The 15,941-nt window shown below is 42.4% G+C and overlaps 1 protein-coding gene across 1 annotated transcript in view; it reads right to left on the reverse strand.

Annotated features, from left to right (window-relative positions):
* LOC126484123 (venom dipeptidyl peptidase 4-like) overlaps positions 1 to 15,941 on the reverse strand; it is a 411,056-nt gene that overhangs the window by 193,171 nt on the left and 201,944 nt on the right. Inside the window, exon 3 of the mRNA XM_050107505.1 lies at positions 14,661 to 14,746. Coding sequence (XP_049963462.1) covers positions 14,661 to 14,746 — 86 coding nt within the window. The remainder of the gene's footprint in view (positions 1 to 14,660; positions 14,747 to 15,941) is intronic.

Consider the following 15,941-nt stretch of genomic DNA (forward strand, 5'->3'; position numbering starts at 1 on the left):
ATTCAGTTAACAGGAATCTTTAGTTATTGGAGGTACATAATCATAATAGAGGAAGGAGTCTCTGCAAATTATGTCTTTAAATTTTTCTTGAATTGCCTCATGTCATTCTTTTCTTTCTTTCAGAAATGACTCTGTTCTACCAATGAATCAGCGGCTACAGACACTCACATATTTTGCCGCTGGTGATTTCTTTCTGTCTGTTGGATAATTTATTCGTACTGACAAGGAGGCAGCTGGCATGATTATTATTTCAGTTGAAAAGGAAAGAAAATAACATAAACAAATGTATATGGAGTAATATAATTTTATTCTGAAATTATTTCATTAATTTTTATTTTCTGATCCTAACTTTGAACTTTATGGTCCTTTTTTAACCAATACAGTTCTTTCTCCCTTTTCTGGTTCTTTTCAAGGCACTTTTTGAAGCAGCACCATCTGCAATTCTGCTAATTATTTTTCATTTGAGAACAGGTATTTTTATTCTGAAAACAAAACAGACAGTTCTCAGCTGAGATGACAAGAAAAGAACGAAGAACACAGTGAAGGTGCCAGGCCTCTGGTTGCTTCAGCTTTCCCTTCCATATTACATTCAGGTGTCAGAGATGATTGCACAACCCAAAATTATGTGAGAAACAGTTTCTCAACCATTTGTGTTGAGATACAATAACAGCAGCCTCCAGTTTGGCATGTGCCATAGGCACATTTCCACCCCAAGATTATAGAAAAGATAATGGATGCTTGTTGTAAACTGTGGCATCTTATTCTTTAAATATGCCCTCAATATAATTAATAATCATCAAACCACAGAAACATGATTTCTATACGCCCAAGAATTGCAAAATTGGATGCACAAATAGTGTTCAATAATTTAGGAAGGGTATTTTCTCTATAACACCCATTGCCCTTGTAATGAATGAATCATTCTGAAACGTAAATACAACAATAAGCTAGCCAGAAACATCTTTCGCAATTTTCAGTCAAAATCAATCTCCATGATGTCTAAGTTGTCACAGTTTGTTAAAGAGACTATAAATTTCACAAAGCACACCGCATTTCACAGTTGTTTCTGTTTATGTGCCTACTCATAATACAGTTCACCATCTACCCTACAAATACATTTGATGGAATACTATCGTACAGAGATGTTGCACCTGAATCGAACTGACTGTGGTGTCTTTCTGTGACAACTTTATCAAATGGTGTACTTTTAGAATTACACTACACATGTGGGGGCCACCAATCTACAGCCTCTGCTACCTTTTCTGTGCTTAATATTTACGTGTTTCTGTCTTTAAATAATAATAATAATAATAATAATCGTACGTCTACTGTAGCTGCTCTGTCGATCTGTGTGAAGTTGTTTGTGAATGGAAACTGTAGCATATTTTTTCATATACTTTATTCGGAAATGCAGAAAGATATCTTACTGATCAAATAACAAATACCTGATCATTTAACTAAATTCAAGACAGGCAGTTATACATATATGTACTCTACCAAATTAGTTAAATGTTTTACACTAATATTTTCCTATACTCTTGAACTCATTCACAGTATCCACCAGCCGCAAGGTACCCTGTTGTGAAAAGTTTAGCGATCACTGATGTTTGACACACTCTTTCTGTAGACGACGTCGCACAGTGGGTCAGAATCCCAAAAAGCTGGTTAAAATATAAGTAGTTGTTCAATTTGTACCAAACTTAGTATGTAAGGGTTTATGGAGTTTCTGATTAAGAACATGATATCAAAAAGTGAAAAAAACAAAATGACGGACCCAAGATGGCAGGCTCTATGTACACTACTGTCAGTTTTTACGTATAAAAGTAATTTTTAGGGAATTATCGAGGTTACTGATGATGACGGAGTTCAAAAAATTTAAAAATGGTGGATCCAAGATGGCGGTCAAAATCTATGTCTTTTTATTTATTTATATTTATATACTTTTATTCATATAAAAGCCAGTATTTAGAGGTTATTGTAGTTAATGCTTAAAAAATTAACCAAAAAAGTGATAAACTCGAAGAAAGGACCAAATATAGGTTATAAGATGGTGTAAAATATTACAAAAAATTATTTCATTTTAATTACAATTATTTATTTTGTAAATTTTTTATAACTTAATTTACAAGTTTTCATTTTCTTATTCTTTTTCATCTTCTGCTTCAACTGAATCGTCATCATCCTCAAACACTGTTTCCTCATTATCTGCATATGCATCTGAATCTTCATAGTCTTCCGCCACAGGAACTAAGAGGGCAACGGCTTCTGGCGACAAACTCTTCAGTTTCTTCGGCGAAGATTTGCGTAAGGAAGAAACGTAGGGGTCTGTCGTTGCCAACAATCTCCTGAACACGTCTTCCATATTCTTAACTCTTGAAAACTTTCGAGAAAAACTCAGGCGATATTGCTTTATCAACTTACTGGTTGGTTCCTGAGCATCCTCCGATAGTTGACCGATGGGTAAAATGGCCGAAGAAATAATGTCTGGACCGTGAATCAACAATCTATGGACTGCTGTTGGCATGTTGTACCAGGGGTATTCTTTCACGTAGTGCCTGGCAGTTGCTAAGGCGTATGCTCGAAACTTTTCAACGTCGATCTGACGTCCGCTCGAAATCGTCTGCAAAATTATATGGAAACGGTGGATTAGTTCTTCGGAAACTCCAGTAATCAGCGCTGATGTTGGAGTGTTTTCAAAAAACATCGAGTGGTGTTTTCGTCATTCGTACTGCCAAACCCTTGTTTCGGCATGTCAACTACGATTCCAAGCTGCTCTTTGAAAGCTTTTTGAATGTTGGCTTTCAGTATTGCTTTTTCAAAAAAATGGTTCAAATGGCTCTGAGCACTATGGGACTTAACATCTGTGGTCATCAGTCCCCTAGAACTTAGAACTACTTAAACCTAACTAACGTAAGGACATCACACACATCCATGCCCGAGGCAGGATTCGAACCTGCGACCGTAGCAGTCACACGGTTCCGGACTGAGCGCCTAGAACCGCGAGACCACCGCGGCCGGCTATTGCTTATTCCTCTTTATCTTCTGCTTTACGTGCCTGCCACTTTTTTGTTTTCATTTGGTATGCCAAATGAATACAACATTCAAAACATCGAATCCAGGCGTGAAGAGTAGAGATGGGCAAAATTGTTCTTTTCAGAGATTGGATCAGAACCGTTCACTCCCTGAAATGAGCTAGCTCTTTTCCATGACTCACCACTCATTCACAATAGAAAATAAATGGAAGGCACATTGCCCTTTAAACTTGATTTATTCCAGTACTATACCTGTATTTTGATCTTATTTGATCCTATTTTGAAGTAACACAGATAATGAGTAAGAATTTTGTATTGTTTATTGAAATTTCCACGATATGACAATGTTTTTGATTATTGATTTATTTTGCACCATCGTGGGTTTTTGGGTGATCGGAAAACGTTGTAACTTGAGATTTACATTAACAATATATTTGGCTATAATGTATTAAAATTTCATTAACCTCGTACAAATACATCGCAAGCCATATATCTTTAAAGTGAATGTTTCCTTCCGAAGACACCTAAAATCGCAAAATCCGTACCAGAATAAGGAAAAAAATATATAAATTTGACTGTAAGACTAAAGTGCTGCATATAGCCTTACGCATAATAAAACAAGGAAAATATTGGTGTATCACATTTTGCGATACATTTATGGGTTCGCTCGTAATGAAAGCGTAAATTGTTGTGTCCATATTAAAAATCCTCTAGTAAGAGGAGTCGTCAGGAATCTAATCTGATCAGTTTAAATAAATAAAAATAAAATAAAAACAAATGATGTATACATAACACAATAATGTAATATACATAGCGGTATTACTATGAAGAACAATATCCAGTAGAGACGAACTCCGTTGCAGAGGCACTGAGTCAAGCAGGTCGAGCCGTGAGCTGTATTACTGCGTGAGCTAAGACCGCAGAGACCAGAGTGACACCTGAGTTGCTTTGCTCAACGCTCTGGCTAGAGTCGAGAACGGAGGGATGAGCGTTGAGCGGGCGAGTTCCGAGGGTGGGGGGAGCGGTGAACGGCCACCAGTCACCCGCTCCGAGACAAATCGTCCGTTCTCTTGCGAGCAGGTTGTTGCAAGCAGTTCTTATGTTCTCCGCTAGGAGGCTCTCTGTCCTGTTGCTCGCATCAACTGCCCAGAGGGCAGGACGTGCGACTGAAACGATCGCCGACGGAGTGCAATGCTACGTTAAGCTGCGCCAGACACTGCGCGCGGCAGAAGAAGCACAGACGGCACGGCATATGTGAAACACAAGATCCAGTGGGGCACTGCACAATGCAGGCAGCCAAGGTAAAAGCAGTGCAGAGGCCGGCGCTGGCTGTGTTGTGTGGCGTGCAGTGTGCTCTGACCAGCAGAGGCGCCGCTGATATGCTCCATCTCTCTCTCTCTCTCTCTCTCTCTCTCTCTCTCTCTGCTGTGGGAAACGTTTGGAGCTACCGTTCTTTCTTTCTGAATCACTGATTGTTCACTCCTTTGAAAGATTCAACTCTATGAATCAGTTCAGGAGCGGATCCCCCACCTCTAGTGAAGAGTTGATAGTCCGTACTGCATATAATCGGCGGTAACTTGTTTTTTCAAAACATCGTCAATGTTATTAAATTGGGCAGACGTAGCCTTGCAGAGATAGCACCGTTGCGCAGATTTCGTGTTGGTGATAGCATTGCACACTTTACCATCTACCATGGTCATGCTTAAATTGTATTTAATGGAAATGTCTTTCCCATGAATAACTGTTTCGAATGACTGGAGTTGTTCGATCTGTTTGTCGTAATACGCTTTCTCATTTAAAGACGTTTGCTCTGTTTCCTTTGTAAATTCTAACTTCAGTGGTCTGCAAAAGACGGTTGAAGACGGCTTCGGATTAATCCATAAGATCTTTTCTTTTTTAGTTTCTTCATTTACACCTGCAAGTTTCAGTGGAACAAGCGAAGTGAAAAATAAAGTTGCATCTGAAATACTCGAATCTGAAAACTTCATTTTATACATGCTTTGCCCGGAGGTTCCGTCAAAGCCCCACTTACAAATAAGGGCCATATTAGACATTTCCGAATCACTCATATGTAAAATATCGTCTCGTTTCAGCACCAGAACAAGTTGAACAGTGTGTGTTTAAGCCTTTTCCTTTAGCCCCATTTCTCAAATGCTGGTAAGATTCTTTTGACAATTTCAAGTCGAAAAGGAGTGCTAGACCTTCATTTGCATCATATGAGGATGGCGATGATGTTGAAAATCGCAAGCCTGCCTTGTATTTTTTCACCTTGGATGGACTTGAGAGTGTGACGTCTTTCACAATCTTCGCGGCATCTGGGTGTCCCGAAGATCGAAGACTCATTTGCGCGGCGAACGATAATTCGACAGGACTGAACTTCGTACAAATCTCCTCAGTTCTCCTTCTTTTAGATCTATCAGATAATGTTTCAAATTTTGTGGCAGGTCTGCCTGTTGATTTAGTCACACTTGCAGGTTTCGAATCAATCGGAATATATACTATTGTATTTAACCAGGTTTCGTTCTTCTTGAAAAAATATCCTTGTCGCCGAGTTGCTTCCTTATACTTGTTTCTTAACTTTGTTAACAAAATCGAAATGGTAGGCCTCATATCATAGGGAATTTTGATTGTATGTCCACCTTTTTCTGTCAACGGCCTTTCCAAATGTTCTATGACCCCTTCCAAATCATTTGACAAATACTGTTTTGTTATTAGAAAAATATCTTTCCTCGAAAATCCGATTCTGGAATACGCTGGATCAGATGAAACTGAAATTTAAAAAAAAAATCTGTGTTACACTTTTCGTCATTTTTCTAATTATTTTATTCTTTACAATGCTTCTACGTGTCGATTGTAATTTAAATTGTACAAATAAAACTCATAATTAATTGATTCTACTGTCATTTTTGTAGATGTCTGAACAATGACATTTTGCAAGTGTCGCTTAAAACGTGGCTCAAAGCCAGAGTCGCAACTAGTCGCAGGATTTGAAGCTTACTTTACAAAGTTAATAATATATACTTGCGTACACAGCGCAAAAGAGCGGAATATCGTGGAATTCGTAACTTATCTCTATTTTTTAAGCGCATTTTACGATTTTATCATTCATTTCCCTGTAGTACGTTAATTGAAATGTAGACGTGCATAATTGATGATTTAATAGTGATATAAGTGTTTTTTCACTAGTACATACCTCCTGGAATACATTCCATATTGAAAGTATTGGTTTCACTTGCACAAAACATAAATAACTTCCTTCAACAACACGACTGTTTTTGTAGCCTGGCCAGCTGCGCGCACGCTAACAATGAACTGCCGCATTTGACCTGAGATATTACCGAACAAATGAACATCTGGTCGTCCGCACAGCCGGCATTCAGTTGTCCCAGCATTGCTGCTGCCAACCTGATAGTCCAAAATCCCCATCTTTAAACTTTTTTTTTCCTTTTTGGCCACGTTTTCAAGATTCTGGCCCACTGTGCGTCGGCCTCCGTAGCGTAGCAGTAGCGTTACCGCCTCTCATACAGGGGATCCGGGTTCGATTCCCGGCAGGGCACTAGGTGTTGTGTGTCCTTCATCATCATTGACTCGCAAGTCGCCGATGTGCGGTCACCGAACAGGATTTGCAATACGGCGGCCGAACTTCCCCGAATGGGCCTCCCGGCCAACAATGTCGTATGATCATTTTTTTTTCTGCAGACGACGACTATGTAAATGTGAAATGACGTAGGCGAAAATACCCAGAGTGCTCTTCAGTTCTTGCTAACTCAACTCGACATCAACGCTATTCCTGGAATAAAATGGCGACATACAACGCGCACTCCTAGTTAACCAGTGGTTAGCCTGTTCCTCCGTTAGGTAGCCCTGGATTTATCCCGAGGTTATTCAACTGGCCGTAAAAGCATTTTTGGCACCGGGGCAAGAAACAGAACACTTACTTCCAATGAGCGGCTAAAAGAAGACAATATAGACAGGTTTGCCTTCACACGCCTAACAGCGAGGTACTAAAATATCTTAATTCAGAATGCAGACATCTACATCTAAATCTACATACATACTCCGCAATCCACCATTCGGTGCGTGGCGGAAGGTACCTCGTACCACAACGAGCATCTTCTCTCCCTGTTCCACTCCCAAACAGAACGAGGGAAAATGACTGCCTATATGCCTCTGTAAGAGCCCTAATCTCTCTTATCTTATTTTTGTGGTCTTTCCTCGAAATATAAGTTGGAGGCAGTAAAATTGTACGGCAGTCATCCTCAAACGCTGGTTCTCTAAATTTCCTCAGTAGCGATTCACGAAAAGAACGCTTCCTTTCCTCCAGAGACTCCCACCCGAGTTCCTGAAGCGTTTACGTAACACTCGCGTGATGATCGGACCTACGAGTAACAAATCTAGCAGCCCGCCTCTGAATTGCTTCTATGTCCTCCCTCAGTCCGACCTCATAGGGATCCCAAGACTCAAGAATAGGTCTTATTAGTGTTTTATAAGCGGTCTCCTTTACAGATGAACCACATCTTCCCAAAATTCTACCAATGAACCGAAGACGACTATCCGTCTTCCCAACAACTGCCATTACATGCTTGTCCCACTTCATATCGCTCTGCAATTTTACGCCCAAATATTTAATCGACGTGACTGTGTCAAACGCTACACTACTAATGGAGTATTCAAACATTACGGGATTCTTTTTCCTATTCATCTGCATTAATGTACATTTATCTATATTTAGAGTAAGCTGTCATTCTTTATACCAATCACAAATCCTGTCCAAGACATCTTGTATCCTCCTTACATATTTTGAAGATGAATGTAATAGAAAAGTAATAAATCATATCACATCACTTTAAGCAGAAAATGAAACAGTGAAAGGAGGAAAAATAGTCACTGCACGCCCAAGAAGGAGTTGAAAATTAATGACAATTCGACAGTATAAAAGTAGTACGAGAAACAAAGCGTGAATGAAAGTCGGCATGCCTCGCAAGAAAGTAAATTTTGTAGTCAAACCCATAACAAGGGTAGCAGACAAATCTTCAAGAATATCTAATCCCAGCGACGTTATTCCATAAACATTGGCGTTTAATCGTAACGCGTTGGTCCACCTCTGGCCCTTTCGCAATCACTTATTGGGCTTTGCATTGATTCATATGGTCGCTGAATGTCCTCCTGAGGCATATCGTGCCAAATTATGTCCCGCTGGCGGATTAGATCCTCAAAAACCCCAACATGAGTGGCGGGCCCTGCTAATAATGTGCCAAACGTTCTCAATTCAGGAGGGATCCAAATTCAGGAGGAATCCGGCGACCTTGCTGACCGAGGTAGGGTTTGGCAAGCATGAAGACAAACAGCAGAATTCTCGCTGTATGTGGGTGGGCCAATATCTTGCTGAAATGTAAGGCCAGAATGGCTTACCATGAAGGGCTATGAAACGAGGCGTAGAATATCGTCGACGTACTGCTATGCTGCAAGAGTGCCGCAAATGACAACCAAAGAGGTTACGTTATGAAAATAAATGGCACCCCAGACTTCATTCTCGGTTGTTGGGTCGTGTGCTGGGCAACAGTTAGGTTGGTATCCCACAGCTGAACGAGTTGTCTACAGACTCGTCTTCAACCTGGAATCTCACTGGCCAGAGTAGAACAGTCTTGTGCGATGAGTCCCGCTTCGACCTGAGGCCCGATGACCAGTGAAGACGTATTTGGGGACTCCCTCGACAGCAGCGGAATTCCAAGCTCTCTGCTTGTCATGCGCGGCATCCTTCAAGCACAAGGGTAGGTCGACGCTATTCTACACTACTGGCCATTAAAATTGCTACACCAAGAAGAAATGCATATGATAAACGGGTATTCATTGGACAAATATATTATACTAGAACTGACATGTGATTATATTTTCACACAATTTGGGTGCATAGAGTATGAGAAATCAGTACCCAGAACAACCACCTCTGGCCGTAATAACGGTCTTGATACGCCTGGGCATTGAGTCAAACAAAGCTTGGATGGCGTGTACAGGTACAGCTGCCCATACAGTTTCAACACGATACCACAGTTCATCAAGAGTAGTGACTGGCGTATTGTGACGAGCCAGTTGCTCGGCCACCATTGACGAGACGTTTTCAATTGGTGAGAGATCTGGAGAATGTTTTCTGTATCCAGAAAAGCCCGTATAGGACCTGCAACATGCGGTCGTACATTATCCTGCTGAAATGTAGGGTTTCGCAGGGATCGAATGAAGGGTAGAGCCACGCGTCGTAACACATCTGAAAAGTAACGTCCACTGTTCAAAGTGCTGTCAATGCGAACAAGAGGTGACCGAGACGTGTAACCAATGGCACCCCATACCATCACGCCGAGTGATACGGGCAGTATGGCGATGACGAATACACGCTTCCAATGTGCATTCACCGCGATGTCGCCAAACACGGATGCGACCATCATGATCCTGTAAACAGAACCTGAATTCATCCGAAAAAATGACGTTTTGCCATTCGTGCACCCAGGTTCGTCGTTGAGTACACCATCGCAGGAGCTCCTGTCTGTGATGCAGCGTCAGGGGTAACCGTAGCCATGGTCCCCGAGCTGATAGTCCATGCTGCTGCAAACGTCGTCGAACTGTTCGTGAAGATGGTTGTTGTCTTGCAAACGTCCCCATCTGTTGACTCAGGGATCGAGACGTGGCTGCACGATCCGTTACAGCCATGGGGATAAGATGCCTGTCACCTCGACTGCTAGTGATACGAGGCCGTTGGGATCCAGCACGGCGTTCCGTATTACCCTCCTGAACCCACCGATTCCATATTCTGCTAACAGTCACTGGATCTAGACCAAGGCGAGCACCAATGTCGCGATACGATAAACCGCAATCGCGATAAGCTACAATCCGACCTTTATGAAAGTCGGAAACGTGATGGTTCGCATTTCTCCTCCTTACACGAGGCATCACAACAACGTTTCAGCAGGCAACGCCGGTCAACTGCTGTTTGTGTATGAGAAATCTGTTGGAAACTTTCCTCATGTCAGCACGTTGTAGGTGTCGCCACCGGCGCCAACCTTGTGTGAATGCTCTGAAAAGCTAATCATTTGTATATCACAGCATCTTCTTCCTGTCGGTTGAATTTCGCGTCTGCAGCACCTTACCTTCGTGGTGTAGCAGTTTTAATGGCCAGTAGTGTACTTCCCGTTTTTTTGGCCCTTCCTGGGAAGTCATCTCGGGCTTACATTTCACCAAGATAATGCCCGCCCGCACATAGCGAGAGTTTCTACTGGTCGTCTTCATGCCTGTCAAACACTAAGGTAGCCGGATCTCTCCCCAGTTGAGACCGTTTAGAGCATTCTGGGCAGGGCCATCCAATCAGATCGAAATTTTGACGATCTGACTCTCCAATTGGATAGAATTTGGCACGAGATGCCTTAGGAGGACATCGAACGACTTTACCAGTCAGTGTCACGCCCAACAACTGCTTGTATAAGGGCCAGAGGTGGCCCAACGCGTTTTTTGCTTGTTCAATTTGTGAAGCTCTTTCTCTTGAACACATGAGCCAGTGTTTCTGAAATTATAATGATGAGCTTTCCTGCACGTGTACATCATATCCACCGATTTCCGTTTGATTCGGATAACTCATTTGTGATGTGTCATTTATTTTAAAGAGTGTATACCCACAACCAGTCACTTTTATAGTTGTTCCTACTCTCTCTCTATCCCTCTCCCTCCCTCTCTCTCTCTCTCTCTCTCTCTCTCTCTCTCTCTGCCTCTTTCACAAACACACACACACACATATATATATATATATATATATATATATATATATATATAGTGTCAATACAACATAAAGAAAAATCAATAATAATATAATATACTTATTACTCTCTTCACTTTCAAGCAATTATTTTTTCTCCAAAACTAGACCTCGCATTGGTCAATTTGATACTCCATTTTTCCATTTCCAACCCATCGTTTGGCTGTGAAAATTTGGATAAAAATGCATTGTGTGATTTCTAGGGAGTGCTACTCTCGCTCAACTGTAACATTTAACCAAATGTGGGTAGCATTATCACAAGACGTCCAACATCAAGTACAATGTACGTCACCGCATTATCATACTTAGGTTACAGATGAATACAGTCAACACCCTGTTTTAAAGCGCGTCACCCGGAGCCGATAGGCGGCGCTTGTGTTGTGTGGTAACTGTAATTTATCTATTAATAGATTGGTGACGTAAAATAATAACTTTATTACATGTTCTTAAGATCGATGCACCAGCTATGATTCACCACACTTTGTTAAAAATCAAATAGGTAACAATGCAAACTCAGTTGAGACCTACAGTAAAAATAAATTATTTAGTGTATTGCGCTCATCCCAGGAAAATGAAATCCCGTCGCGGTGTTTAAAAGGTTTGGAAAAACTGAGCGAAAGTAGTAAAGGAATAATAAAATCTAAATTAAGAGGTCAGCGTATTTAACAGCCAAACAACAATATCCAGTAAGAAAATATTTTGCTGTAATCAAACCTTAACTTTAAATAATGCACTAGAATTTTATTTTCTCTACTGCCAGATACTATCACAGGTTGCTCAAAAGTGTCGCATGTACAAATCGTCTGTGACTTGTTGATCTGATGGAATTATAAATCTCCGTCACAGGTAGTAGGAAGACTGGTCAAAGTTATTAACGCATTTTAGTTGGTATTCACTGCAGTGAAGATTAGAGCCGAAAAAAACTGCTCTCGTGTAAATAAAAGATAAAGACGGGTGGCTATTATCTCCTGTCTACTATTAAACACATACAACGAGGTGAGAAAAGTAATGGGATAGCGATATGCACATATACAGACGGCAGTAGTATCGGGTACAGAAGGCATATAAGGCCAGTGCATTGGTGGAGCTGTGATTCACGTGAAAAGGTTTCCAACGTGATTACGGCCGCGCGATGGAAAACAAAGAGACTTTCAACGCGGAATGGTATTTGGAGATAGACGCATGGGACATTCCATTTCGGAAATCATTACGGAACAATATTCCGAGATCCACAGTGTCAGGGGTGTACCAAGAATAGCCAATATCAGGCATTATCTCTCACCACGGACTATGCGGTAGTCAACGACCTTAACTTAACGGCAGAGAGCAGCGATATTTGCGTAGTTGTTGGTGCTAACAGACAAGCAACACTGCGTGAAATAGCCATAGAAATCAATGTGGGACGTGCGATGAACGTATCTGTGCCGCGTAATTTGGCCGTAATGGGCTATAATGGCAGCAGACGACCTACTCCGCCTGCAGCGCCTCTCCTGGACTCGTGATCATATTGATTGGACCCTAGACGACTGGAAAACCGTGGTCTGGTCAGATAAGTCCCGATTTCAGTTGGTAAGAGCTGATGGTAGGCTTTGAATGAACCCACGAATCCATGGACTCATGTTGTCAACAAGACATTGTCCAATGGTGTCGGTTATGTTTACATAGAATGGAATAGGACCTCCGGCCAACTGAACTGGTCACTGACTGGAAATACCTATGTTCGGAGACTTGGAGACTGTCTGTAGCCATTCAGGGGCTTCATGTTCCCGAATGATCACGATTGGTTTGAAGAACATTCTGGGCAGTTCGAGCCAATCATTTGGCCTCTCAGATCGCCTGACATCAATCCCATCGAACATCTTCGAGGGTCACTCGAAAAGAAATACACACTGTTTTTTTTTAAAAAATCCATCTCTTATTCTACATGTTTGAAAGTTTTACAGTGTGTAGATACATCCTTTAGGAACAATGTTTTCGTTTCTCCGCATAATTTCCATCCCTCTCAACTGCCTGACGCCATCTTGGAACCAGCGCCTATATACCCGCGCGGTAAAATTCTGGACCAACCTGCCGGAGCCACACTGTCTGGCAGCGTGCACAATGGAGTCATCATGTTCAAACCTTGTTCCACGAAGAGAGTCTTACAGTTTCCCAAAGGGGCGACAGCCACATGGAGTCAGGTCAGGACTGTGTTTCATTGTTGTCCATCCGAGTTTTGTGATCGCTTCCATGGTGTTTTGAATGACATGTGGCCGTGCATTGTCGTGCAACAGAAACACATCCTGCTTTTGCCGATGTGGTCGAACACGACTCAGTCGAGCTTGAAGTTTCTTCAGTGTCGTCACATATGCATCAGAATTTATAGTGCTTCCACTTGGTATGATGTACACAAGCAAGAGTCCTCCGGAATCGAAAAACACCATAGCCATAACTTTTCCAGCAGAAGGTGTGGTTTGAATTTTTTTTTATTGGGTGAGTTTGCATGATGCCACTCCATTGATTGTCTCTTCGTATTTGGTAAAAAATGAGCCATGTTTCATCACCTGTCACAATTCTTCCAAGAAATTCATGGTTGGTTGGTTGGTTGTTTGGGGAAGGAGACCAGACAGCATGGTCATCGGTCTCATCGGATTAGGGAAGGATGGGGAAGGAAGTCGGCCGTGCCCTTTCAGAGGAACCATCCCGGCATTTGCCTGGAGTGATTTAGGGAAATCACGGAAAACCCAAATCAGGATGGCCGGACGCGGGATTGAACCGTCGTTCTCTCGAATGCGAGTTCAGTGTCTAACCATTGCGCCACCTCGCTCGGTCAAGAAATTCATCTCCACCATTCTCGTACTGTTCCAAAAGTTCGCTGCATACCGTTTTTCTTGTTTCTTTGTGAGCCACCGTCAACATCCTGGGAACCCACCTGGCACGAACATTTTTTAACGCCAACACTTTCAGTATTCTGCAAACAATTCCTTCCCCTGTCCCAACGTAGCGTAACAATTCGTTCACTCTTATGCGTCTGTCAGCAGTCACCAATTCGTTAACACACTGCACATTGTCTGGAGTGTGTGCAGTACGAGGCCTGCCGCTGCGAGGACAATCCGCAATATTGCCGTGCCCGCTGTCATCACGTAACCTACTTGCCCACCGACTAAATGTACTGCGATCGACAGCAGCATCTCCATACACCTTTTCCAACCTCTTGTGGATGTTTCCCATTGTTTCGTTTTCACAGCACAGGACTTCTATGACAGCACGTTGCTTCTGACGAACGTCAAATGTAGCAGCTATCCTGAAGAATTGCTGTGACGGCGCCACTCACGGGAACAGGTTGCACTAAGTGTGAAAACAAGCGCGAAGGATGTATCTACACACTGTGAAACTTTCACACATGCAGAATGAAAATTGTATTTTTACAAAAATAATGAGCATTTCTTTTGTAGTGACCCTCGTATGAGACATAATCGAAAGGTCAGTTCGTGCACAAAATCCTGCACCGGCAACACTTCCGCAATTATAGACAGTTATAGAGGGAGCATGGCTCAATATTTCTGCAGGGGACTTCGAACCAATTGTCGAGTGTATAGCACGTCGAGTTCCTGCACTACGCCGGGCAAAAGGAGATGCGACACGATATTAGGACATATCCCACGACTCTTGCCACCTCATTGTACATATTATGTTACGATAAAGCGATAAGTGGAGTATATTATGAATGCGCTGAGGTTTAGTAACGATGTTAACTAGCTGAGGCTGGTAAAAGCATGGCGCTGGGGAGGGCTCCAGGAAGCTGTAGACGGTTGCATTAAAAAGCTGGCAACGGCGATGATTAGACTTACCTCTTTGGGTACAAGTACTCTGCTCTTCATGGAGCTCACATCCATTGCCATCACCTCACTGTCGTTCTTGTAGAGTATTTCCGTCCCTGTAACATACAACGATTCATTTGCTAAGAGCGAGAATTCGACACTCGTGCTTCTTACTCCTAAACGACAGAGATAACAGTTACAATGAGAAATAAAATCTTTTCTGCTCGCCACTGTGAGTGTCACAACAGTTTTAAATTTCCTTCAGTCATCGTAGTACTCTCTAAGGGTTCCAGGCCGGAGTTTAGAAAACTCAGAGACTCTATATTTACATCTCCGTCTGCACCTATCAAGCCACCTTACGGTGTAAGGCGGAGGGTACTCTGCGTGTTACTGTCACTTCGGCCCTTTCCTGTTCCAGTCGCGAATAGTTCAGGGGATCGACGATTGCTGGCAAGCCTGCTAATGTGCGTGCTGCTTAGGGAGCGGTCTCGCTAAGTTTAGGGGTGAGTCCGCCCCCTACGTGCCATGCACATTTCGCGGAGGATCAGAATTTTATCCAGCGAGAGTACGAAGGGCAAAAACTCACATACTTTAAATGATGGTGGGATGCTGCTCTGTCAGATCTGTGGCGGTCACATGTTAATAAAACAGTCGTTCAAATGGTTCAAATGGCCCTGAGCACTATGGGACTTGACATCTGAGGTCATCAGTCCCCTAGAACTCAGAACTACTTAAACCTAACCAACCTAAGGACATCACACACATCCATGCCCAAGCAGGATTCGAACCTGCGACCGTAGCGGTCACGCGGTTCCAGACTGAAGCGCTTAGAACCGCACGGCCACCATGGCCGGCTAAAAGAGGCGTCAAATACGGAAGAATGACAACGTTTATGTTAACAGTAACGCTCTCATTCCCTAAAAAATATTCCTATTGTGGTAGTTATTAACTTCTTTGAAGACCACGTACCACTAACATACTAACACGCCTATATGTAATACAAGGGACGTTCAAGTGATGCAAAACAATTTTTCTCGCGCAATTCCGGTTGAAAAAATGCTGAATTTGTTGTGGACCATCGTGGAATATATCCTGTAGTTTGATGGAGTTCTGATAGTTGACGGCACTATACGTTGTCTTCAAAATGGCGTCTGCAATGGAGATGCGTTCCAACCAGAGAGCCGTCATTTAGTTTCTTTTAGCGTAAAACCAGAGCATCGCAGATATTCGTAAGCGTTTGCAGAATGTTTACGGAGACATCGCAGTGAACAAAGGCACGGTGAATCGTTGGGCTAGGTATCTGTCATTATC

The sequence above is a fragment of the Schistocerca serialis genome, chromosome 6 (genome assembly GCF_023864345.2).
Source record: "Schistocerca serialis cubense isolate TAMUIC-IGC-003099 chromosome 6, iqSchSeri2.2, whole genome shotgun sequence".
Lineage (NCBI taxonomy): Eukaryota > Metazoa > Arthropoda > Insecta > Orthoptera > Acrididae > Schistocerca > Schistocerca serialis.